Source organism: Carcharhinus amblyrhynchos, unplaced genomic scaffold (genome assembly GCF_965287045.1).
Source record: "Carcharhinus amblyrhynchos unplaced genomic scaffold, sCarAmb.v2.hapA chromosome_167, whole genome shotgun sequence".
In the NCBI taxonomy this organism is placed as follows: Eukaryota; Metazoa; Chordata; class Chondrichthyes; order Carcharhiniformes; family Carcharhinidae; genus Carcharhinus; species Carcharhinus amblyrhynchos.
In genome coordinates, this window is record NW_027649907.1 from 112,501 (window position 1) to 139,809 (window position 27,309).

Genomic DNA, 27,309 nt, shown 5'->3' on the forward strand with positions numbered 1-27,309 from the left:
GCGATGCTCCCTCAGCACTGACCCTCCCACAGTGCGGCGCTCCCTCAGCACTGACCCTCCCACAGTGCGGCGCTCCCTCAGCTCTGTCTGTGGACAGATTTCTCGAACCCACCTTCATCGCTGAAATCTCTTTCGTGGTAGTTTGCGTCACAAGTATATTTGATCGCAGAGAGATACGACGTGACCCCGTGCGTTGTCACGTATTCAAAGTGTCCGTGTTCGATATCCTTCGGAACGCCGCACGAAACTGAGAGATAGAAAGGGAGGGAAGGAGAATTCCTCAATCTGGGACACTGAGATCGAACCAAAGCAGGATTCAAAAAGACACTTCTGCCCGTCCAATTCCTGCTCTCCCCTTCGATCGGCCATTGCTTGATCGAATTTTAACCCCAGCCCCACAATCTCGCCGCTCCCCCGTCTAATCTTTCCTCTGTCGGGATAGGGAGACCGGAACTGTGCTCCGAGTGTCGGTCTAACCAAGGGGATCGGGAGACCGCAACTGTGCTCCGAGTGTGGGTCTAACCGAGGGGATAGGGAGACGGGAACTGAGCTCCGAGTGTGGGTCTAACCGAGGGGATAGGGAGACAGGAACTGTGCTCTGTCTGTGGGTCTAACCGAGGGGATAGGGAGACGGGAACTGTGCTCCGAGTGTGGGTCTAACCGAGGGGATAGGGAGACGGGAACTGTGCTCCGAGTGTGGGTCTAACCGAGGGGATAAGGAGACGGGAACCTTGCTCCGAGCGTGGGTCTAACGGAGGGGATAGGGAGACCGGAACTGTGCTCTGAGTGTGAGTCTAACCGAGGAGATAGCGGGACGGGAACTGTGCTCCGAGTGTGGTGTAACCGAGGGGATAGGGAGACAGGAACTGTGCTCTGAGTGTGGGTCTGACCGAGGGGATAGGGAGACGGGAACTGTGCTCCGAGTGTGGGTCTAATGGAGGGGATAGGGAGACGGGAACTGTGCTCCAAGTGCGGGTCTAATCGAGGGGATAGGGAGACGGGAACCTTGCTCCGAGCGTGGGTCTAACCGAGGGGATACGGAGACGGGAACTGTGCTCCGAGTGTGGGTCTAACCGAGGGGATAGGGAGACGGGAACTGTGCTCCGAGTGTGGGTCTAACCGAGGGGATAGGGAGACGGGAACTGTGCACGGTGCTCCGAGTGTGGGTCTAACCGAGGGGATAGGGAGACGGGAACTGTGCACGGTGCTCCGAGTGTGGTGTAACCGAGGGGATAGGGAGACTGTGTGTTACTGAGGTTAATCTCTCTCTCACCTTTGTGACATTCTGGCAATTTGTACTTCAGTTTTGCGTTCTTCCACTTGTTCTGTTCTGTACAAATGTACACAGCTAGAGACCAGAGGGAGAGACAGAGAGAGAGAGAGAGACACAGAGACAGACTGAGAACAAATCCCAGATAATCGGATCCACATTTACCCAAACCATCGCAGTGTCACACACCCTCCCCCGGTACTCTGAAATATCCCCCTCCACCTCGATTTCATCATTCTAACCCCTTCCCCTAACCCCCTGGGGCGGAGGCTGGAAGGGGAGCGAGGGAGACGGGGAGAGGGTGGGGGGAGCGAGGGAGACAGGGAGAGGGCAGGGGGAGTGAGGGAGACAGGGAGAGGGTGGGGGGAGCGAGGGAGACAGGGAGAGGGCGGGGGGAGCGAGGGAGACGGGGAGAGGGCAGGGGGAGTGAGGGAGACAGGGAGAGGGTGGGGGGAGCGAGGGAGACGGGGAGAGGGCGGGGGGAGCGAGGGAGACGGGGAGAGGGCGGGGGGTAGTGAGGGAGACAGGGAGAGGGCAGGGTGAATGAGGGATGGGCCTCAGAGTGTGGGATTTACAACAGCTAATTTTGGATTTCCTCAAATTGCTCCCAAACCCATTCCAAAATTGCCTAATATTATGATCACTCTTTCCTGGATCTCCCAGCTTAGCAAGGTCACGGACCGTCCCAGTTTCAGCCAACAACACTGGGGTGGAAATATTCTCTTCCTGGTTGTGTCCTTGGTAGAATGAACCAGAAGTTTACCCGACTCTGAAGCTGCTTCTCTCGGTCAGGGAACAATCTCTCAAATTTACCAGGGGAACTCTTCACAGCGTTCCTTATCGTGCAGGTTTGCTGCTTATCCGACATGGCCATCCTTTGATATCAGGACGGCTGGCGTTTCTCCCCATCATTCTCGAAAAAAAACGATCACTGGTGGCACCCCCCCCACCCCAGGCCCACTCGCGATCTCCTCAGTTAACCCGGTAAACATTGCGAACACAATCTTGGTCGCCTTGGAACCATAACCTGGAGGCCGGTGGGTGGAGCACAATCGACACAGCTCACTCAGAGAAGAATAAGAACAGCGTGTCATCGAACGTTCAGTGAGTGTTTGGTGAATTTGGCTGGCAATACACCTGTATCCCCAAATTCCACCAACGTCAGGTTACAGGCTGCCCTAGAATATTTCAGCCCAATAGTCAGCAGAAGGGGATGCACGATTTTCTTTTTGGTGGGTCGGTGGGGGGTCACCGTTTTCTCACTCAATTACACTTTGATGGTTTGCCCCCGGACACCAGCATTACCTACCCTCCTCGGGATCCTCGAGGTGGTAGACCGGGCCATCGCAAACATACTTGATCACGGAAAGATAGGTGTCATCATCGTGATGAGACAGATATTCGTAATGTCCGTGAGAAATATTCGCAGGAACGCCGCAGTGAACTAAAACAGGAGGAGAGACAGAGAGAGAGAGAGAGAGGGAGTGCAGTGAGGCACAGATCAGTAACGCATTTAGTCCTTCAGCTCCCACCCACAGTGTGTGGCTCCCTCGGCACTGACCCTCCCACAGTGTGGCTCTCCCTCAGCACTGACCCTCCCACAGTGCGGTGCTCCCGCAGCACTGACCCTCCCACAGTGCGGCGCTCCCTCAGCACTGACCCTCCCACAGTGCGGTGCTCCCTCAGCACTGACCCTCCCACAGTGCAGCGATTTCTGCCTCGAATTTCCTGCCTGATGGCTTCATATTTCCCCTCCCTCCAGATGAAAACTTCCCAAGATAGCTTGGTCCCAGTTCTCTCGAGTGCGAGTGGGAAGGAGACAGAGTTATGATCACTATTCCCCAAAATGCTCCCCCACAGAGAGATCCGACACTTGTCCAGGTTCATTCCGCAAAGCCAGGTCTCCAGAGAGCCCAGAATACGAAACATTGCAACACACTCACCATCCTTGTGTGTGATATCCTCAGCTTCATCAGCTGGATAAAAATAGATGGAAATAAAACACTGTTAGACCCTGTTCCCAAAATCCACCGTTCCCTGGGAAGTTATTCCCACAGTGTGGCGCTCCCTCAGCACCGACCCTCCCACAGTGCGGCGCTCCGTCAGCACCGACCCTCCCACAGTGCGGCGCTCCCTCAGCACTGCCAATCCAATATAATCCACCCTTATTCAGATCCACAACAGGATCTCCACAGGGCCCAGTGCAATAAATATTGTCAAAACTCTCACCGTCATGGTGCCCCCTGGGTTGAAAGCGAAAACCTGGTTAAAACAAAAGATTGAAATAAAACATTGTTAGAACTTGTGCCAGGTATGACCAAATCCTGGAGACAAACTCCCACAGTGCGGCGCTCCCTCAGCACCGACCCTCCCACAGTGCGGCGCTCCCTGAGCACCGGCCCTCCCACAGTGCGGTGCTCCCTCAGCACTCACCCTCCCACAGTGCGGCGCTCCCTCAGCACTGACCCTCCCACAGTGCGATGCACCCTCAGCACTGACCCTCCCACAGTGCGGCGCTCCCTCAGCACTGACCCTCCCACAGTGCGGCGCTCCCTCAGCACCGACCCTCCCACAGTGCAGTGCCCCCTCAGCACAAACCCTCCCACAGAACGGCGCTCCCACAGCACTGACCCTCCCACAGTGCGGCGCTCCCTCAGCACTGACCCTCCCACAGTGTAGTCTTCCCTCAGCACTGACCCTCCCACAGTGCGGTGCTCCCTCAGCACTGACCCTCCCACAGTGCGATGCTCCCTCAGCACTGACCCTCCCACAGTGCGGTGCTCCCTCAGCACTGACCCTCCCACAGTGCGGTGCTCCCTCAGCACCGACCCTCCCACAGTGCTGCGCTCCCTCAGCACCGACCCTCCCACAGTGCTGCGCTCCCTCAGCACTGGCCCTCCCACAGTGCGGCGCTCCCTCAGCACTGACCCTCTCACAGTGCGGCGCTCCCTCAGCACCGATCCTCCCACAGTGCTGCGCTCCCTCAGCACTGGCCCTCCCACAGTGCGGCGCTCCCTCAGCACTGACCCTCTCACAGTGCGGCGCTCCCTCAGCACCGACCCTCCCACAATGCGGTGCTCCGTCAGCACCGACCCTGCCACAGTGCGGCGATCCCTCAGCACTGACCCTCCCACAGTGCGACACTCCCTCAGCTCCGATCCTCCAACAGTGTGGCTCTCACTCAGCACCGACCCTCCCACAGTGCGGTGCTCCCTCAGCACTGACCCTCCCACAGTGCGGCGCTCCCAGAGCACTGACCCTCCCACAGTGCGGCGCTCCCTCGGCACTGACCCGAGTGCGAGTGTGAAGGCAACAGAACTATGATCACTATTCCCTCAAATGCTCCCCTAAAGAGACATCCGACAATTGCCCAGTTTCATTCTGCAATGCCAGGTCTCCAGAGAGCCCAGAATACTAAACATTGCAAACACACACACCATTTCTGTCTGGTTCTGCCAGTTTTCACTGGAACCTAGTTAACAAACAGATGGAAATAAAACACTGTTAGACCCAGTTCCAAAATCCAACGTTCCCTGGTAAGTTACCCCCACAGTGCGGCACTCCCTCAGCACCGACCTTCCCACAGTGCGGCGCTCCCTCAGCACTGACCCTCTCACAGTGCAGCGCTCCCCTCAGCACTGACCCTCCCACAGTGCGGCACTCCCTCAGCACCGACCTTCCCACAGTGCGGCGCTCCCTCAGCACTGACCCTCTCACAGTGCAGCGCTCCCCTCAGCGCTGACCCTCCCACAGTGCGGTACTCCCTCAGCACCGACCCTCCCGCAGTGCGGCGCTCCCTCAGGATTGACCCTCCCACAGTGCAGCGCTCCCTCAGCACTGACCCTCCCACAGTGCGGCGCTCCCTCAGCACCGACCCTCCCACAGTGCAGTAATCCCTCAGCACCGACGCTCCCACAGTGCGGCGCTCCCTCAGCAGCAACCCTCCCAAAGTGCGGCGCTCCCTCAGCACTGACACACCCACAGTGCGGCTCTCCCTCAGCACTCACCCTCCCACCGTGCGGCACTCCCTCAGCACCAACCCTCTACAGTGCTGCGCTCCCTCAGCACTGGCCCTCCCACAGTGCGGCGCACCCTCAGCACTGACCCTCTCACAGTGCTGCGCTCCCTCAGCACCGACCCTGCCACAGTGCGGCGATCCCTCAGCACTGACCCTCCCACAGTGCGACACTCCCTCAGCTCCGATCCTCCAACAGTGCAGCGCTCCCTCTGCACTGACCCTCCCACAGTGCGGCGCTGCCAGATCACTGACCCTCCCACAGTGCGGCGTTCCCTCAGCACCGACCCTCCCACAGTGCGGCGCTCCCTCAGCACCGACCCTCCCACAGTGCGGCGCTCCCTCAGCACCGACCCTCCCACAGTGCGGCGCTCCCTCAGCACTGACCCTCCCACAGTGCGGCGCTCCCTCAGCACCGACCCTCCCACAGTGCGGCGCTCCCTCAGCACTGACCCTCCCAAAGTGCGGCGCTCCCTCAGCACTGACACACCTACAGTGCGGTGCACCCTCAGCACTGACCCTCCCACAGTGCGGTGCTCCCTCAGCACTGACCCTCCAACAGTGCGGCGCTAGCTCAGCACTGACCCTCCCACAGTGCGGCGCTCCCTCAGCACTGACCCTCCCAAAGTGCGGCGCTCCCTCAGCACTGACACACCCACAGTGCGGTGCTCCCTCAGCACTGACCCTCCCACAGTGCGGTGCTCCCTCAGCACTGACCCTCCCACAGTGCGGCTCTCCCTCAGCACTCACCCTCCCACAGTGCGGCTCTCCCTCAGCACTGACCCTCCCACAGTGCGGCTCTACCTCAGCACTGACCCTCCCACAGTGCGGCGCTCCCAATGCACAGACCCTCCCACAGTGCGGTGCTCCATCAGCACCGACCCTCCCACAGTGCGGCACTCCCTCAGCACTGACCCTCCCACAGTGCGGCGCTCCCTCAGCACTGACCCTCCCACAGTGCGGTGGTCCCTCAGCACTGACCCTCCCACAGTGCGATGCTCCCTCAGCACTGACCCTCCCACAGTGCGATGCTCCCTCAGCACTGACCCTCCCACAGTGCGGTGCTCCCTCAGCACTGACCCTCCCACAGTGCGGTGCTCCCGCAGCACTGACCCTCCCACAGTGCGGCGCTCCCTCAGCACTGACCCTCCCACAGTGCGGCGCTCCCTCAGCACTGTCCCTCCCACAGTGTGGCGCTCCCTCAGCACTGACCCTCCCACAGTGTGGCGCTCCCTCAGCACTGACCCTCCCACAGTGCACAGCTCCCTCAGCACTGACCCTCCCACAGTGCAGCCCTCCCTGAGAACTGACCCTCCCACAGTGCGGCGCTCCCTCAGCACTGACCCGCCCACAGTGTGGCGCTCCCTCAGCACTGACCCTCTCACAGTGCAGCGCTCCCTCAGAACTGACCCTCCCACAGTGCGGCGCTCCCTGAGCACTGACCCACCCAAAGTGTGGCGCTCCCTCAGCACTGACCCTCCCACAGTGTGGCGCTCCCTCAGCACTGACCCTCCCACAGTGCGGCGATCCCTCAGCACTGAGCCTCCCACAGTGCGGCACTCACTCAGCACTGACCCTCCCACAGTGCGGCGCACCCTCAGCACTGACCGTCCCACAGTGCGGCGCTCCCTCAGCACTGACCCAACCAAAGTGTGGCGCTCCCTCAGCACTGACCCTCCCACAGTGTGGCGCTCCCTCAGCACTGACCCACCCACAGTGCAGCCCTCCCTGAGAACTGACCCTCCCACAGTGCGGCGCTCCCTCAGCACTGACCCGCCCACAGTGTGCCGCACCCTCAGCACTGACCCTCCCACAGTGCGGCGCTCCCTCAGAACTGACCCTCCCACAGTGCGGCGCTCCCTGAGCACTGACCCTCCCACAGAGCGGCGATCCCTCAGCACTGACCCTCCCACAGTGCGGCCATCCCTCAGCACTGACCCTCCCACAGTGCGGCGCTCACTCAGCACTGACCCTCCCACAGTGCGGCGCACCTTCAGCACTGACCGTCCCACAGTGCGGCGCTCCCTCAGCACTGACACTCCCACAGTGCGGCGATCCCTCAGCACTGACCCTCCCACAGTGCGGTGCTCCCTCAGCACTGACCCTCCCACAGTGCGGCGCTCCCTCAGCACTGACCCTCCCACTGTGCGGTGCTCCCTCAGCACTCACCCTCCCACAGTGCGGCGCTCCTTCAGCACCGACCCTCCTACAGTGCGGCGCTCCCTCAGCACTGACCCTCTCACAGTGCGGCGCACCCTCAGCACTGACCCTCCCAGAGTGCGGCGCTCCCTCAGCATTGACCCTCCCGCAGTGCGACAGTCCCTCAGCATTGACCCTCCCGCAGTGCGACAGTCCCTCAGCACTGACCCTCCCACAGTGCGACAGTCCCTCAGCACTGACCCTCCCACAGTGCGGCACTCCCTCAGCACTGACCCTCGCATACTGCGACGCTCCCGCAGCACTAACCCTCCCACACTGCGGCGCTCCCTCAGCACTGACCCTCCCGCAGTGCGGCACTCCCTCAGCATTGACCCTCCCACAGTGCGGCGCTCCCTCAGCACCGACCCTCCCACAGTGCGGCGCTCCCTCAGCATTGACCCTCCCACAGTGCGGCGCTCCCTCAGCACTGACCCTCCCACAGTGCGGCACTCCCTCAGCACTGACCCTCCCATGGTGCGACGCTCCCTCAGCACCGACCCTCCCACAGTGAGGTGCTCCCTCAGCACTGACCCTCCCATAGTGCGACGTTCCCTCAGCACCGACCCTCCCACAGTGAGGCGCTCCCTCAGCACTGACCCTCCCACAGTGTGTCTCTCCCTCAGCACCGACCCTCCCACAGTGCTGCGCTCCCTCAGCACTGGCCCTCCCACAGTGCGGCGCTCCCTCAGCACTGACCCTCTCACAGTGCGGCGCTCCCTCAGCACCGATCCTCCCACAGTGCTGCGCTCCCTCAGCACTGGCCCTCCCACAGTGCGGCGCTCCCTCAGCACTGACCCTCTCACAGTGCGGCGCTCCCTCAGCACCGACCCTCCCACAATGCGGTGCTCCCTCAGCACCGACCCTGCCACAGTGCGGCGATCCCTCAGCACTGACCCTCCCACAGTGCGACACTCCCTCAGCTCCGATCCTCCAACAGTGTGGCTCTCACTCAGCACCGACCCTCCCACAGTGCGGTGCTCCCTCAGCACTGACCCTCCCACAGTGCAGTGCTCCCTCAGCACTGACCCTCCCACAGTGCGGCGCTCCCAGAGCACTGACCCTCCCACATTGCGGCGCTCCCTCGGCACTGACCCGAGTGCGAGTGTGAAGGCAACAGAACTATGATCACTATTCCCTCAAATGCTCCCCTAAAGAGACATCCGACAATTGCCCAGTTTCATTCTGCAATGCCAGGTCTCCAGAGAGCCCAGAATACTAAACATTGCAAACACACACACCATTTCTGTCTGGTTCTGCCAGTTTTCACTGGAACCTAGTTAACAAACAGATGGAAATAAAACACTGTTAGACCCAGTTCCAAAATCCAACGTTCCCTGGTAAGTTACCCCCACAGTGCGGCACTCCCTCAGCACCGACCTTCCCACAGTGCGGCGCTCCCTCAGCACTGACCCTCTCACAGTGCAGCGCTCCCCTCAGCACTGACCCTCCCACAGTGCGGCACTCCCTCAGCACCGACCTTCCCACAGTGCGGCGCTCCCTCAGCACTGACCCTCTCACAGTGCAGCGCTCCCCTCAGCGCTGACCCTCCCACAGTGCGGTACTCCCTCAGCACCGACCCTCCCGCAGTGCGGCGCTCCCTCAGGATTGACCCTCCCACAGTGCAGCGCTCCCTCAGCACTGACCCTCCCACAGTGCGGCGCTCCCTCAGCACCGACCCTCCCACAGTGCAGTAATCCCTCAGCACCGACGCTCCCACAGTGCGGCGCTCCCTCAGCAGCAACCCTCCCAAAGTGCGGCGCTCCCTCAGCACTGACACACCCACAGTGCGGCTCTCCCTCAGCACTCACCCTCCCACCGTGCGGCACTCCCTCAGCACCGACCCTCGTACAGTGCGGCGCTCCCTCAGCACTGACCCTCTCACAGTGCGGCGCACCCTCAGCTCTGACCCTCACACAGTGCGGCGCTCCCTCAGCACTGACCCTCCCACAGTGCAGTGCTCCCTCAGCACCGGCCGTCCCACAGTGCGGCGCACCCTCAGCACTGACCCTCCCACAGTGTGTCTCTCCCTCAGCACTGACCCTCCCACAGTGCGGTGCTCCCTCAGCACTGACCCTCCCACAGTGCGGCGCTCCCTCAGCACTGACCCTCACACAGTGCGGCACTCCCTCAGCACTGACCCTCCCACAGTGCGGCGCTCCCTCAGCACCGACCCTCCCACAGTGCGGTGCTCCCTCAGCACTGACCCTCCCACAGTGCGGCGCTCCCTCAGCACTGACCCTCCCACAGTGCGGCGCACCCTCAGCACTGACCCTCCCACAGTGCGGCGCTCCCTCAGCACTGACCCTCCTACAGTGCAGCGCTCCCTCAGCACCGGCCGTCCCACAGTGTGTCTCTCCCTCAGCACTGACCCTCCCACAGTGCGGCGCTCCCTCTGCACCGACCCTCGCACAGTGCGGCGCTCCCTCAGCACTGACCCTCCCACAGTGCGGCGCTCCCTCAGCTCCGACCCTCCCACAGTGCGGCGCTCCCTCATCACTGACCCTCCCACAGTGCAGCCCTCCCAGAGAACTGACCCTCCCACAGTGCCGCCCTCCCTAAGCACTGACCCTCCCAGAGTGCGGCGCTCCCTCAGCACCGACCCTCCCACAGTGCGGCGCTCCCTCAGCACTGACCCTCCCACAGTGCAGCCCTCCCAGAGAACTGACCCTCCCACAGTGCAGCCCTCCCTAAGCACTGACCCTCCCGAGTGCGGCGCTCCCTCAGCATTGACCCTCCCGCAGTGCGACAGTCCCTTAGCACTGACCCTCCCACAGTGCGACAGTCCCTCAGCACCGACCCTCCCACAGTGCGGCGCTCCCTCAGCACCGACCCTCCCACAGTGCGGCACTCCCTCAGCACTGACCCTCGCATAGTGCGACGCTCCCTCAGCACTGACCCTCCCACAGTGCGGCGCTCCCTCAGCACCGACCCTCCCACAGTGCGGCACTCCCTCAGCACTGACCCTCCCATAGTGCGACGCTCCCTCAGCACTGACCCTCCCACAGTGCGGCGCTCCCTCAGCACCGACTCTCCCACAGTGCGGCACTCCCTCAGCACTGACCCTCCCACAGTGCGCTGCTCCCTCAGCACTATCTCTCCCACAGTGAGGCGCTCACTCAGCACTGGCCCTCTAACAGTGCAGCACTCCCTCAGCACTGACCCTCCTACAGTGCGGCGCTCCTTCAGTAGTGACTCTCCCACAGTGCGACGCTCCCTCAGCACTGACCCTCCCACAGTGCGGCGCTCCCTCAGCACTGACTCTCCCACAGTGCGTCGCTCCCTCAGCACTGACCCTCCCACAGTGCGGCGCTCCCTCAGCCCTGACTCTCCCACAGTGCGGCGCTCCCTCAGCACTGACCCTCCCAGAGTGCGGCGCTCCCTCAGCATTGACCCTCCCGCAGTGCGACAGTCCCTCAGCACTGACCCTCCCACAGTGCGGCGCTCCCTCAGCACTGACCCTCCCACAGTGCGACAGTCCCTCAGCACCGACCCTCCCACAGTGCGGCGCTCCCTCAGCACTGACCCTCCCACAGTGCGACAGCCCCTCAGCACCGACCCTCCCACTGTGCGACAGTCCCTCAGCACTGACCCTCCCACAGTGCGACAGTCCCTCAGCACTGACCCTCCCACAGTGCGGCGCTCCCTCAGCACTGACCCTCGCATAGTGCGGCGCTGCCTCAGCACTGACCCTCCCAGAGTGCAGCGCTCCCTCAGCATTGACCCACCCGCAGTGCGGCAGTCCCTCAGCAATGACCCTCCCACAGTGCGGCGCTCCCTCAGCTTTGACGCTCCCACAGAGAGGCGTTCCTCTGCACTGACCCTCGCACAGTGAGGCGCTCCCTCAGCACCGACCCTCCCACAGTGCGGCGCTCCCTCAGCACCGACCATCCCATTGTGCGGTGCCCCCTCAGCACTGACCCTCCAGCAGTGCGGCGCTCCCTCAGCACCGAACCTCCCACAGTGCGGTGCTCCCTCAGCACTGACCCGCCCACAGTGCGGCGCTCCTTCAGCACTGACACTCCCACAGTGCGGTGCTCCCTCACCACCGACCCTCCCACAGTGCGGCGCTCCCTCAGCACTGACCCTCCCACAGTGCGGCACTCCCTCAGCACTGACCCTCCCACAGTGCGGCACTCCCTCTGCACTGTCCCTCCCACAGTGCGGCGCTCCCTCAGCACTGACCCTCCCACAGTGCGGTGCTCCCTCAGCACTGACCCTCCCACAGTGCGGCGCTCCCTCAGCACCGACCCTCCCACAATGCGGCACTCCCTCAGCTCTGACCCTCCCGCAGTGCGGCGCTCCCTCAGCACTCACCCTCCCACTGTGCGGCGTTCCCTCAGCACCGACCCACCCACAGTGCGGCGCTCCGTCCGCACTGACCCTCCCGCAGTGCGGCGCTCCCTCAGCACTGACCCTCCCACAGTGCGGCGCTCCCTCAGCACTGACCCTCCCACAGTGTGGCGCTCCCTCAACACTGACCCTCCCACAGTGCACAGCTCCCTCAGCACTGACCCTCCCACAGTGTGGCGCTCCCTCAGCACTGACCCTCCCACAGTGTGGCGCTCCCTCAGCACTGACCCTCCCACAGTGCGGCGCTCCCTCAGCACTGACCCTCCCACAGTGTGGCACTCCCTCAGCACTGACCCTCCCACAGAGTGGCGCTCCCTCAGCACTGACCCTCCCACAGTGCACAGCTCCCTCAGCACTGACCCTCCCACAGTGCACAGCTCCCTCAGCACTGACCCTCCCACTGTGTGGCGCTCCCTCAGCACTGACACTCCCACAGTGCGGCGCTCCCTCAGCACTGACCCTCCCACAGTGTGGCGCTCCCTCAGCACTGACCCTCCCACAGTGCGGCGCTCCCTCAGCACTGACCCTCCCACAGTGTGGCGCTCCCTCAGCACTGACCCTCCCACAGTGTGGCGCTCCCTCAGCACTGACCCTCCCACAGTGCGGCGCTCCCTCAGCATTGACCCTCCCACAGTGTGGCGCTCCCTCAGCACTGACCCTCCCACAGTGCGGCGCTCCCTCAGCACTGGCCCTCCCACAGTGCGGCACTCCCTCAGCACTGACCCTCCCATGGTGCGACGCTCCCTCAGCACCGACCCTCCCACAGTGAGGTTCTCCCTCAGCACTGACCCTCCCATAGTGCGACGCTCCCTCAGCACCGACCCTCCCACACTGAGGCGCTCCCTCAGCACTGACCCTCCCACAGTGTGTCTCTCCCTCAGCACTGACCCTCCCACAGCGCGGTGCTCCCTCAGCACTGACCCTCCCACAGTGCGGCGCTCCCTCAGCACTGACCCTCCCACAGTGCGGCGCTCCCTCAACACCGACCCTCCAACAGTGCGGTGCTCCCTCATCACTGACCCTCCCACAGTGCGGCACAACCTCAGCACCAACCCTCCCACAGTGCGGCGCTCCCTCAGCACTGACCCTCCCACAGTGCGGTGCTCCCTCAGCACCGGCCGTCCCACAGTGCGGTGCTCCCTCAGCACTGACCCTCCCACAGTGCGGCGCTCCCTCAGCACTGACCCTCCCAGAGTGCGGTGCTCCCTCAGCACTGACCCTCCCACAGTGCGGTGCTCCCTCAGCACTGACCCTCCCACAGTGCGGCACTCCCTCAGCATTGACCGTCCCACAGTGCGGCGCTCCCTCAGCACTGACCCTCCCACAGTGCAGTGCGGTGCTCCCTCAGCACTGACCCTCCCGCAGTGCGACAGTCCCTCAGCACCGACCCTCCCACAGTGCGGCACTCCCTCAGCACTGACCCTCGCATAGTGCGATGCTCCCTCAGCACTGACCCACCCACACTGCGGCGCTCCCTCAGCACTGACCCTCCCACAGTGCGGCGCTCCCTCAGCATTGACCCTCCCACAGTGCGGCGCTCCCTCAGCACCGACCCTCCCACAGTGCGGCACTCCCTCAGCACTGACCCTCCCACAGTGTGGCGCTCCCTCAGCACTGACCCTCCCACAGTGTGGCGCTCCCTCACACTGACCCTCCCACAGTGTGTCTCTCCCTCAGCACTGACCCTCCCACAGTGTGGCGCTCCCTCACACTGACCCTCCCACAGTGTGTCTCTCCCTCAGCACTGACCCTCCCACAGCGCGGTGCTCCCTCAGCACTGACCCTCCCACAGTGCGGCGCTCCCTCAGCACTGACCCTCCCACAGTGCGGCGCTCCCTCAACACCGACCCTCCAACAGTGCGGTGCTCCCTCAGCACTGACCCTCCCACAGTGCGGCGCTCCCTCAGCACTGACCCTCCCACAGTGCGGCACAACCACAGCACCAACCCTCCCACAGTGCGGCGCTCCCTCAGCACTGACCCTCCCACAGTGCGGTGCTCCCTCAGCACCGGCCGTCCCACAGTGCGGTGCTCCCTCAGCACTGACCCTCCCACAGTGCGGCGCTCCCTCAGCACTGACCCTCCCACAGTGCGGCACTCCCTCAGCACTGACCCTCCCACAGTGCGGTGCTCCCTCAGCACTGACCCTCCCACAGTGCGGCGCTCCCTCAGCACTGACCCTCCCACAGTGCGGCGCTCCCTCAGCACTGACCCTCCCGCAGTGCGGCGCTCCCTCAGCACTGACCCTCCCACAGTGCGACAGTCCCTCAGCACTGACCCTCCCACAGTGCGGCACTGCCTCAGCACTGACCCTCCCGCAGTGCGGCGCTCCCTCAGCACTGACCCTCCCACAGTGCGACAGTCCCTCAGCACCGACCCTCCCACAGTGCGGCACTCCCTCAGCACTGACCCTCGCATTGTGCGATGCTCCCTCAGCACTGACCCACCCACAGTGCGGCGCTCCCTCAGCACCGACCCTCCCACAGTGCGGCGCTCCCTCAGCACTGACCCTCCCAGAGTGCGGTGCTCCCTCAGCACTGACCCTCCCACAGTGCGGCGCTCCCTCAGCACTGACCCTCCCACAGTGCGGCACAACCTCAGCACCAACCCTCCCACAGTGCGGCGCTCCCTCAGCACTGACCCTCCCAGAGTGCGGTGCTCCCTCAGCACTGACCCTCCCACAGTGCGGTGCTCCCTCAGCACTGACCCTCCCACAGTGCGGCGCTCCCTCAGCACTGACCCTCCCAGAGTGCGGTGCTCCCTCAGCACTGACCCTCCCACAGTGCGGCGCTCCCTCAGCACCGACCCTCCCACAGTGCGGCACTCCCTCAGCACTGACCCTCGCATAGTGCGATGCTCCCTCAGCACTGACCCACCCACACTGCGGCGCTCCCTCAGCACTGACCCACCCACAGTGTGGCGCTCCCTCAGCATTGACCCTCCCACAGTGCGGCGCTCCCTCAGCACCGACCCTCCCACAGTGCGGCACTCCCTCAGCACTGACCCTCCCACAGTGCGGCGCTCCCTCAGCATTGACCCTCCCACAGTGCGGCGCTCCCTCAGCACCGACCCTCCCACAGTGCGGCGATCCCTCAGCACTGACCCTCCCATAGTGCGACGCTCCCTCAGCACTGACCCTCCCACAGTGCGGCACTCCCTCAGCACTGACCCTCCCACAGTGCGGCGCTCCCTCAGCACCGACCCTCCCACAGTGCGGCGCTCCCTCAGCACCGACCCTCCCACAGTGCGGCACTCCCTCAGCACTGACCCTCCCACAGTGCGGCACTCCCTCAGCACTGACCCTCCCACAGTGCGGCGCTCCCTCAGCACCGACCCTCCCACAGTGCGGCACTCCCTCAGCACCGACCCTCCCACAGTGCGGCACTCCATCAGCACCGACCCTCCCACAGTGTGGCGCTCCCTCAGCACTGACCCTCCCACAGTGTGGTGCTCCCTCAGCACTGACCCTCCCACAGTGCGGCGCTCCCTCAGCACTGACCCTCCCACAGTGTGGCACTCCCTCAGCACTGACCCTCCCACAGTGCACAGCTCCCTCAGCACTGACCCTCCCACAGTGTGGCGCTCCCTCAGCACTGACCCTCCCACTATGTGGCGCTCCCTCAGCACTGACCCTCCCATAGTGTGGCGCTCCCTCAGCACTGACCCTCCCACAGTGCGGCGCTCCCTCAGCACTGACCCTCCCACAGTGCGGCGCTCCCTCAGCACTGACCCTCCCACAGTGCGGCGCTCCCTCAGCACTGACCCTCCCACAGTGCGGCACTCCCTCAACACTGCGAGTCCAACATAAACCACCCTTATTCAGATACATATCAAGATCTCCTCAGAGCACAGAGTAAATAAAATTGTAAAAACACTCACCGTCAGGGCGCCCCCTGGGGTCAATGCCAAAACCTGGTTAAATAAAAGTCTGAAATAAAACACGGGCCGAACCTGTTCCAGGAACAAACTTATCCTGGAGACAAACTTCCACTGTGCGGCGCTCCCTCTGCACTGACCATCCCACAGTGCGGCGCTCCCTCAGCTCTGACCCTCCCTCTGTGCGGTCCTCCCTCTGCACCGACCCTCCCACAGTGCGGCGCTCCCTCAGCACTGACCCTCACACAGTGCGGCGCTCCCTCAGCACCGACCCTCCCACAGTGCGGCGCTCCCTCAGCACTGACCGTCCCGCAGTGCGGCGCTCCCTCAGCACTGACCAACCCAAAGTGTGGCGCTCCCTCAGCACTGACCCTCCCACAGTGTGGCGCTCCCTCAGCACTGACCCTCCCACAGTGCAGCCCTCCCTGAGAACTGACCCTCCCACAGTGCGGCGCTCCCTCAGCACTGACCCGCCCACAGTGTGCCGCACCCTCAGCACTGACCCTCCCACAGTGCGGCGCTCCCTCAGAACTGACCCTCCCACAGTGCGGTGCTCCCTGAGCACTGACCCTCCCACAGAGCGGCGATCCCTCAGCACTGACCCTCCCACAGTGCGGCCATCCCTCAGCACTGACCCTCCCACAATGCGGCGCTCACTCAGCACTGACCCTCCCACAGTGCGGCGCTCCCTCAGCACTGACCGTCCCACACTGCGGCGCACCTTCAGCACTGACCGTCCCACAGTGCAGCGCTCCCTCAGCACTGACACTCCCACAGTGCGGCGATCCCTCAGCACTGACCCTCCCACAGTGCGGTGCTCCCTCAGCACTGACCCTCCCACAGTGCGGCGCTCCCTCAGCACTGACCCTCCCACAGTGCGGTGCTCCCTCAGCACCCACCCTCCCACAGTGCGGCGCTCCCTCAGCACTGACCCTCCTACAGTGCGGCGCTCCCTCAGCACTGACCCTCTCACAGTGCGGCGCTCCCTCAGCACTTACCCTCTCACAGTGCGGCGCTCCCTCAGCACTGACCCTCCCACAGTGCGGCGCACCCTCAGCACTGACCCTCCCACAGTGCGGCGCTCCCTCAGCATTGACCCTCCCGCAGTGCGACAGTCCCTCAGCATTGACCCTCCCGCAGTGCGACAGTCCCTCAGCACTGACCCTCCCACAGTGCGACAGTCCCTCAGCACTGACCCTCGCATAGTGCGACGCTCCCTCAGCACTGACCCTCCCACACTGCGGCGCTCACTCAGCACTGACCCTCCCACAGTGCGGGGCTCCCTCAGCATTGACCCTCCCACAGTGCGGCGTTCCCTCAGCACCGACCCTCCCACAGTGCGGCACTCCCTCAGCATTGACCCTCCCACAGTGCGGCGCTCCCTCTGCACTGACCCTCCCACAGTGCGGCACTCCCTCAGCACTGACCCTCCCATGGTTCGATGCTCCCTCAGCACCGACCCTCCCACAGTGAGGTGATCCCTCAGCACTGACCCTCCCATAGTGCAACGCTCCCTCAGCACCGACCCTCCCACAGTGAGGCGCTCCCTCAGCACTGACCCTCCCACAGTGTGTCTCTCCCTCAGCACTGACCCTCCCACAGTGCGGCGCTCCCTCAGCACTGACCCTCCCACAGTGCGGCGCTCCCTCAGCACTGACCGTCCCACAGTGCGGCGCTCCCTCAGCACTGACCCTCCCACAGTGCGGCGCTCCCTCAGCACTGACCCTCCCACAGTGCGGTGCTCCCTCAGCACCGACCCTCCTACAGTGCGGCGCTCCCTAAGCACTGACCCTCTCACAGTGCGGCGCACCCTCAGCACTGACCCTCACATAGTGCGGCGCTCCCTCAGCACTGACCCTCCCACATTGCGGTGCTCCCTCAGCACCGGCCGGCCCACAGTGCGGTGCTCCCTCAGCACTGACCCTCCCACAGTGCGGCGCTCCCTCAGCACTGACCCTCCCACAGTGCGGTGCTCCCTCAGCACTGACCCTCCCACAGTGCGGTGCTCCCTCAGCACTGACCCTCCCACAGTGCGGCGCTCCCTCAGCACTGACCCTCCCACGGTGCGGCGCTCCCTCAGCACCGACCCTCCTACGGTGCGGTGCTCCCTCAGCACTGACCCTCCCACAGTGCGGCGCTCCCTCAGCACTGACCCTCCTACAGTGCAGCGCTCCCTCAGCACCGGCCGTCCCACAGTGTGTCTCTCCATCATCACTGACCCTCCCAAAGTGCGGCGTTCCCTCAGGACCGACCCTCTCACAGTGCGGCGCTCACTCAGCACTGACCCTCCCACAGTGCGGCGCTCCCTCAGCACCGACCCTCCCACAGTGCGGCGCTCCCTCAGCACTGACCCTCCCACAGTGCAGCCCTCCCAGAGAACTGACCCTCCCACAGTGCCGCTCTCCCTCAGCACTGACCCTCCCAGAGTGCGGCACTCCCTCAGCATTGACCCTCCCGCAGTGCGACAGTCCCTCAGCACCGACCCTCCCACAGTGCGGCACTCCCTCAGCACTGACCCTCGCATATTGCGACGCTACCTCAGCACTGACCCTCCCACAGTGCGGCGCTCCCTCAGCACTGACCCTCCCACAGTGCGGCGCTCCCTCAGCACCGACCCTCCCACAGTGCGGTGCTCCCTCATCACTGACCCTCCCACAGTGCGGCGCTCCCTCAGCATTGACCCTCCCACAGTGCGGCGCTCCCTCAGCACCGACCCTCCCAGAGTGCGGCACTCCCTCAGCACTGACCCTCCCATAGTGCGACGCTCCCTCAGCACTGACCCTCCCACAGTGCGGCGCTCCCTCAGCACTGACCCTCCCATAGTGCGATGCTCCCTCAGCACTGACCCTCCCACAGTGCGGCACTCCCTCAGCACTGACCCTCCCACAGTGCGCTGCGCCCTCAGCACTGACCCTCCCACAGTGCGGTGCTCCCTCAGCACTGACCCTCCCACAGTGCGGTGCTCCCTCAGCTCTGACCCTCCCACAGAGCGGCACTCCCTCAGCACTGACCCTCCCACAGTGCGCTGCTCCCTCAGCACTAACTCTCCCACAGTGAGGCGCTCACTCAGCACTGGCCCTCTAACAGTGCAGCACTCCCTCAGCGCTGACCCTCCCACAGTGCGGCGCTCACTCAGCACTGACCCTCCCACAGTGTGGCGCTCCCTCAGCACTGACCCTCCCACAGTGAGGTGATCCCTCAGCACTGACCCTCCCATAGTGCAACGCTCCCTCAGCACCGACCCTCCCACAGTGAGGCGCTCCCTCAGCACTGACCCTCCCACAGTGTGTCTCTCCCTCAGCACTGACCCTCCCACAGCGCGGTGCTCCCTCAGCACTGACCCTCCCACAGTGCGGCGCTCCCTCAGCACTGACCCTCCCACAGTGCGGCGCTCCCTCAACACCGACCCTCCCACAGAGCGGTGCTCCCTCAGCACTGACCCTCCCACAGTGCGGCGCTCCCTCAGCACTGACCGTCCCACAGTGCGGCACAACCTCAGCACCAACCCTCCCACAGTGCGGCGCTCCCTCAGCACTGACCCTTCCACAGTGCGGCGCTCCCTCAGCACTGACCCTCCCACAGTGCGGCGCTCCCTCAGCACTGACCCTCCCACAGTGCGGTGCTCCCTCAGCACTGACCCTCCCACAGTGCGGTGCTCCCTCAGCACTGACCCTCCCACAGTGCGGTGCTCCCTCAGCACCGACCCTCCTACAGTGCGGCGCTCCCTAAGCACTGACCCTCTCACAGTGCGGCGCACCCTCAGCACTGACCCTCACATAGTGCGGCGCTCCCTCAGCACTGACCCTCCCACAGTGCGGTGCTCCCTCAGCACCGGCCGGCCCACAGTGCGGTGCTCCCTCAGCACTGACCCTCCCACAGTGTGGCGCTCCCTCAGCACTGACCCTCCCACAGTGCGGTGCTCCCTCAGCACTGACCCTCCCACAGTGCGGTGCTCCCTCAGCTCTGACCCTCCCACAGTGCGGCGCTCCCTCAGCACTGACCCTCCCACAGTGCGGCGCTCCCTCAGCACCGACACTCCTACAGTGCGGTGCTCCCTCAGCACTGACCCTCCCACAGTGCGGCGCTCCCTCAGCACTGACCCTCCTACAGTGCAGCGCTCCCTCAGCACCGGCCGTCCCACAGTGTGTCTCTCCATCATCACTGACCCTCCCAAAGTGCGGCGTTCCCTCAGGACCGACCCTCTCACAGTGCGGCGCTCACTCAGCACTGACCCTCCCACAGTGCGGCGCTCCCTCAGCACCGACCCTCCCACAGTGCGGCGCTCCCTCAGCACTGACCCTCCCACAGTGCAGCCCTCCCAGAGAACTGACCCTCCCACAGTGCCGCTCTCCCTCAGCACTGACCCTCCCAGAGTGCGGCACTCCCTCAGCATTGACCCTCCCGCAGTGCGACAGTCCCTCAGCACCGACCCTCCCACCGTGCGGCACTCCCTCAGCACTGACCCTCGCATATTGCGACGCTCCCTCAGCACTGACCCTCCCACAGTGCGGCGCTCCCTCAGCACTGACCCTCCCACAGTGCGGCGCTCCCTCAGCACCGACCCTCCCACAGTGCGGTGCTCCCTCAGCACTGACCCTCCCACAGTGCGGCGCTCCCTCAGCATTGACCCTCCCACAGTGCGGCGCTCCCTCAGCACCGACCCTCCCAGAGTGCGGCACTCCCTCAGCACTGACCCTCCCATAGTGCGACGCTCCCTCAGCACTGACCCTCCCACAGTGCGGCGCTCCCTCAGCACTGACCCTCCCATAGTGCGATGCTCCCTCAGCACTGACCCTCCCACAGTGCGGCACTCCCTCAGCACTGACCCTCCCACAGTGCGCTGCGCCCTCAGCACTGACCCTCCCACAGTGCGGTGCTCCCTCAGCACTGACCCTCCCACAGTGCGGTGCTCCCTCAGCTCTGACCCTCCCACAGAGCGGCACTCCCTCAGCACTGACCCTCCCACAGTGCGCTGCTCCTTCAGCACTAACTCTCCCACAGTGAGGCGCTCACTCAGCACTGGCCCTCTTACAGTGCAGCACTCCCTCAGCGCTGACCCTCCCACAGTGCGGCGCTCACTCAGCACTGACCCTCCCACAGTGCGGCGCTCCCTCAGCACTGACCCTCCCACAGTGCGGTGCTCCCTCAGCACTGACCCTCCCACAGTGCGGCGCTCCCTCAGCACTGACCCTCCTGCAGTGCGACAGTCCCTCAGCACTGACCCTCCCACAGTGCGACAGTCCCTCAGCACCGACCCTCCCACAGTGCGGCACTCCCTCAGCACTGACCCTCGCATTGTGCGATGCTCCCTCAGCACTGACCCACCCACACTGCGGCGCTCCCTCAGCACTGACCCTCCCACAGTGCGGCGCTCCCTCAGCATTGACCCTCCCACAGTGCGGCACTCCCTCAGCACTGACCCTCCCACAGTGCGGCGCTCCCTCAGCATTGACCCTCCCACAGTGCGGCGCTCCCTCAGCACTGACCCTCCCACAGTGCGGCGCTCCCTCAGCACTGACCCTCCCACAGTGCGGTGCTCCCTCAGCACTGACCCTCCCACAGTGCGGTGCTCCCTCAGCACCGACCCTCCTACAGTGCGGCGCTCCCTAAGCACTGACCCTCTCACAGTGCGGCGCACCCTCAGCACTGACCCTCCCACAGTGCGGTGCTCCCTCAGCACTGACCCTCCCACAGTGCGGCGCTCCCTCAGCATTGACCCTCCCACAGTGCGGCACTCCCTCAGCACTGACCCTCCCACAGTGCGATGCTCCCTCAGCACTGACCCACCCACACTGCGGCGCTCCCTCAGCACTGACCCTCCCACAGTGCGGCGCTCCCTCAGCATTGACCCTCCCACAGTGCGGCGCTCGCTCAGCACCGACCCTCCCACAGTGCGGCACTCCCTCAGCACTGACCCTCCCACAGTGCGGCGCTCCCTCAGCATTGACCCTCCCACAGTGCGGCGCTCCCTCAGCACCGACCCTCCCACAGTGCGGCACTCCCTCAGCACTGACCCTCCCACAGTGCGGCACTCCCTCAGCACTGACCCTCCCACAGTGCGGCGCTCCCTCAGCACCGACCCTCCCACAGTGCGGCACTCCCTCAGCACCGACCCTCCCACAGTGCGGCACTCCATCAGCACCGACCCTCCCACAGTGTGGCGCTCCCTCAGCACTGACCCTCCCACAGTGTGGCGCTCCCTCAGCACTGACCCTCCCACAGTGCGGCGCTCCCTCAGCACTGACCCTCCCACAGTGTGGCACTCCCTCAGCACTGACCCTCCCACAGTGCACAGCTCCCTCAGCACTGACCCTCCCACAGTGCGGCGCTCCCTCAGCACCGACCCTCCCACAGTGCGGCACTCCCTCAGCACTGACCCTCCCACAGTGCGGCGCTCCCTCAGCATTGACCCTCCCACAGTGCGGCGCTCCCTCAGCACCGACCCTCCCACAGTGCGGCACTCCCTCAGCACTGACCCTCCCACAGTGCGGCACTCCCTCAGCACTGACCCTCCCACAGTGCGGCGCTCCCTCAGTACCGACCCTCCCACAGTGCGGCACTCCCTCAGCACCGACCCTCCCACAGTGCGGCACTCCATCAGAACCGACCCTCCCACAGTGTGGCGCTCCCTCAGCACTGACCCACCCACAGTGTGGCGCTCCCTCAGCACTGACCCTCCCACAGTGCGGCGCTCCCTCAGCACTGACCCTCCCACAGTGTGGCACTCCCTCAGCACTGACCCTCCCACAGTGCACAGCTCCCTCAGCACTGACCCTCCCACAGTGTGGCGCTCCCTCAGCACTGACCCTCCCACTATGTGGCGCTCCCTCAGCACTGACCCTCCCACAGTGTGGCGCTCCCTCAGCACTGACCCTCCCACAGTGCGGCGCTCCCTCAGCACTGACCCTCCCACAGTGCGGCGCTCCCTCAGCACTGACCCTCCCACAGTGCGGCGCTCCCTCAGCACTGACCCTCCCACAGTGCGGCACTCCCTCAACACTGCGAGTCCAACATAAACCACCCTTATTCAGATACATATCAAGATCTCCTCAGAGCACAGAGTAAATAAAATTGTAAAAACACTCACCGTCAGGGCGCCCCCTGGGGTCAATGCCAAAACCTGGTTAAATAAAAGTCTGAAATAAAACACGGGCCGAACCTGTTCCAGGAACAAACTTATCCTGGAGACAAACTTCCACTGTGCGGCGCTCCCTCTGCACTGACCATCCCACAGTGCGGCGCTCCCTCAGCTCTGACCCTCCCTCTGTGCGGTCCTCCCTCTGCACCGACCCTCCCACAGTGCGGCGCTCCCTCAGCACTGACCCTCACACAGTGCGGCGCTCCCTCAGCACCGACCCTCCCACAGTGCGGCGCTCCCTCAGCACTGACCCTCCCACAGTGCAGTGCTCCCTCAGCTCTGACCCTCCCTCTGTGCGGTCCTCCCTCTGCACCGACCCTCCCACAGTGCGGCGCTCCCTCAGCTTGACCTTTCCACAGTGCGACGCTCCCTGAGCACTCACCCTCACACAGTGCGGTGCTCCCTCAGCACTGACCATCCCACAGTGCGGTGCTCCCTCAGCACTGACCCTCCCACAGTGCGGTGCTCCCTCAGCACTGACCCTCCCACAGTGCAGCGTTCCCTCGGCACTGACCCGAGTGCGGGTGTAAAGGAGACAGGATTATGATCACTATTCCCTAAAATGCTCCCCCGCAGAGAAATCCGACACTTGTCCAGTTTCATTCCGTAAAGCCAGATCTCCAGAGAGCCCAGAATACAAAACATTGCAAACACACTCACCATGTCTGTCTGCGTTCTGCAAATTTTGATTGGAATCTGGTTAAAAAACGGATGGAAATAAAACGCTGCTGGACCCAGTTCCAAAATCCAACGTTCCCTGGTAAGTTACTCCCACAGAGCGGCGCTCCCTGAGCACTGACCCTCCCACAGTGTGGTGCTCCCTCATCACTCACCCTCCCACAGTGCGGCGCTCCCTCAGCACTGACGCTCCCACAGTGCGGTGCTCCCTCAGCACCGACACTCCCACAGTGCATCGCTCCCTCAGCACTGACATTCGCACAGTGCGGCGCTCCCTCAGCACCGACCCTCCCACAGTGCGGCGCTCCCTCAGCACCGACCCTCCCACAATGCGGCGCTCCCTCAGCACTGACCCTCCCACAGTGCGGCGCTCCCTAAGCACTGACACTCCCGCAGTGCGGCGCTCCCTCAGCACTGACCCTCCCGCAGTGCGGCGCTCACTCAGCACTGACCCTCCCGCAGTGCGGCGCTCCCTCAGTACTGACCCTCCCGCAGTGCGGTGCTCCCTCAGCACTGACCCTCACACAGTGCGGCGCTCCCTCAGCACTGACCGTCCCGCAGTGCGGCGCTCCCTCAGCACTGACCAACCCAAAGTGTGGCGCTCCCTCAGCACTGACCCTCCCACAGTGTGGCGCTCCCTCAGCACTGACCCTCCCAGAGTGCAGCCCTCCCTGAGAACTGACCCTCCCACAGTGCGGCGCTCCCTCAGCACTGACCCGCCCACAGTGTGCCGCACCCTCAGCACTGACCCTCCCACAGTGCGGCGCTCCCTCAGAACTGACCCTCCCACAGTGCGGCGCTCCCTGAGCACTGACCCTCCCACAGAGCGGCGATCCCTCAGCACTGACACTCCCACAGTGCGGCCATCCCTCAGCACTGACCCTCCCACAATGCGGCGCTCACTCAGCACTGACCCTCCCACAGTGCGGCGCTCCCTCAGCACTGACCGTCCCACACTGCGGCGCACCTTCAGCACTGACCGTCCCACAGTGCAGCGCTCCCTCAGCACTGACACTCCCACAGTGCGGCCATCCCTCAGCACTGACCCTCCCACAATGCGGCGCTCACTCAGCACTGACCCTCCCACAGTGCGGCGCTCCCTCAGCACTGACCGTCCCACACTGCGGCGCACCTTCAGCACTGACCGTCCCACAGTGCAGCGCTCCCTCAGCACTGACCCTCCCACAGTGCGGCGATCCCTCAGCACTGACCCTCCCACAGTGCGGTGCTCCCTCAGCACTGACCCTCCCACAGTGCGGCGCTCCCTCAGCACTGACCCTCCCACAGTGCGGTGCTCCCTCAGCACCCACCCTCCCACAGTGCGGCGCTCCCTCAGCACTGACCCTCCTACAGTGCGGCGCTCCCTCAGCACTGACCCTCTCACAGTGCGGCGCTCCCTCAGCACTGACCCTCTCACAGTGCGGCGCTCCCTCAGCACTGACCCTCCCACAGTGCGGCGCACCCTCAGCACTGACCCTCCCAGAGTGCGGCGCTCGCTCAGCATTGACCCTCCCGCAGTGCGACAGTCCCTCAACATTGACCCTCCCACAGTGCGACAGTCCCTCAGCACTGACCCTCCCACAGTGCGACAGTCCCTCAGCACTGACCCTCGCATAGTGCGACGCTCCCTCAGCACTGACCCTCCCACACTGCGGCGCTCCCTCAGCACTGACCCTCCCACAGTGCGGGGCTCCCTCAGCATTGACCCTCCCACAGTGCGGCGTTCCCTCAGCACCGACCCTCCCGCAGTGCGGCACTCCCTCAGCATTGACCCTCCCACAGTGCGGCGCTCCCTCAGCACTGACCCTCCCACAGTGCGGCACTCCCTCAGCACTGACCCTCCCATGGTGCGACGCTACCTCAGCACCGACCCTCCCACAGTGAGGTGATCCCTCAGCACTGACCCTCCCATAGTGCAACGCTCCCTCAGCACCGACCCTCCCACAGTGAGGCGCTCCCTCAGCACTGACCCTCCCACAGTGTGTCTCTCCCTCAGCACTGACCCTCCCACAGTGCGGCGCTCCCTCAGCACTGACCCTCCCACAGTGCGGCGCTCCCTCAGCACTGACCGTCCCACAGTGCGGCGCTCCCTCAGCACTGACCCTCCCACAGTGCGGCGCTCCCTCAGCACTGACCCTCCCACAGTGCGGTGCTCCCTCAGCACTGACCCTCCCACAGTGCGGTGCTCCCTCAGCACTGACCCTCCCACAGTGCGGTGCTCCCTCAGCACCGACCCTCCTACAGTGCGGCGCTCCCTAAGCACTGACCCTCTCACAGTGCGGCGCACCCTCAGCACTGACCCTCACATAGTGCGGCGCTCCCTCAGCACTGACCCACCCACATTGCGGTGCTCCCTCAGCACCGGCCGGCCCACAGTGCGGTGCTCCCTCAGCACTGACCCTCCCACAGTGCGGCGCTCCCTCAGCACTGACCCTCCCACAGTGCGGTGCTCCCTCAGCACTGACCCTCCCACAGTGCGGTGCTCCCTCAGCACTGACCCTCCCACAGTGCGGCGCTCCCTCAGCACTGACCCTCCCACAGTGCGGCGCTCCCTCAGCACCGACCCTCCTACAGTGCGGTGCTCCCTCAGCACTGACCCTCCCACAGTGCGGCGCTCCCTCAGCACTGACCCTCCTACAGTGCAGCGCTCCCTCAGCACCGGCCGTCCCACAGTGTGTCTCTCCATCATCACTGACCCTCCCAAAGTGCGGCGTTCCCTCAGGACCGACCCTCTCACAGTGCAGCGCTCACTCAGCACTGACCCTCCCACAGTGCGGCGCTCCCTCAGCACCGAACCTCCCACAGTGCGGCGCTCCCTCAGCACTGACCCTCCCACAGTGCAGCCCTCCCAGAGAACTGACCCTCCCACAGTGCCGCTCTCCCTCAGCACTGACCCTCCCAGAGTGCGGCACTCCCTCAGCATTGACCCTCCCGCAGTGCGACAGTCCCTCAGCACCGACCCTCCCACAGTGCGGCACTCCCTCAGCACTGACCCTCGCATATTGCGACGCTCCCTCAGCACTGACCCTCCCACAGTGCGGCGCTCCCTCAGCACTGACCCTCCCACAGTGCGGCGCTCCCTCAGCACCGACCCTCCCACAGTGCGGTGCTCCCTCAGCACTGACGCTCCCACAGTGCGGCGCTCCCTCAGCATTGACCCTCCCACAGTGCGGCGCTCCCTCAGCACCGACCCTCCCAGAGTGCGGCACTCCCTCAGCACTGACCCTCCCATAGTGCGACGCTCCCTCAGCACTGACCCTCCCACAGTGCGGCGCTCCCTCAGCACTGACCCTCCCATAGTGCGATGCTCCCTCAGCACTGACCCTCCCACAGTGCGGCACTCCCTCAGCACTGACCCTCCCACAGTGCGCTGCGCCCTCAGCACTGACCCTCCCACAGTGCGGTTTTCCCTCAGCTCTGACCCTCCCACAGAGCGGCACTCCCTCAGCACTGACCCTCCCACAGTGCGCTGCTCCCTCAGCACTAACTCTCCCACAGTGAGGCGCTCACTCAGCACTGGCCCTCTAACAGTGCAGCACTCCCTCAGCGCTGACCCTCCCACAGTGCGGCGCTCACTCAGCACTGACCCTCCCACAGTGTGGCGCTCCCTCAGCACTGACCCTCCCTCAGTGAGGTGATCCCTCAGCACTGACCCTCCCATAGTGCAACGCTCCCTCAGCACCGACCCTCCCACAGTGAGGCGCTCCCTCAGCACTGACCCTCCCACAGTGTGTCTCTCCCTCAGCACTGACCCTCCCACAGCGCGGTGCTCCCTCAGCACTGA

General features: G+C 64.5%; 1 protein-coding gene across 1 annotated transcript in view; it reads right to left on the reverse strand.

The window, feature by feature from the left end:
• LOC145338764 (haptoglobin-like) overlaps positions 1-27,309 on the reverse strand; it is a 52,539-nt gene that overhangs the window by 3,469 nt on the left and 21,761 nt on the right. Inside the window, exons 5-8 of the mRNA XM_080183151.1 lie at positions 3,214-3,246; positions 2,580-2,714; positions 1,274-1,348; positions 113-247 (exon numbers count right to left, since the gene is read on the reverse strand). Of these exons, the coding sequence (XP_080039277.1) occupies positions 113-247; positions 1,274-1,348; positions 2,580-2,714; positions 3,214-3,246 (378 nt within the window). The remainder of the gene's footprint in view (positions 1-112; positions 248-1,273; positions 1,349-2,579; positions 2,715-3,213; positions 3,247-27,309) is intronic.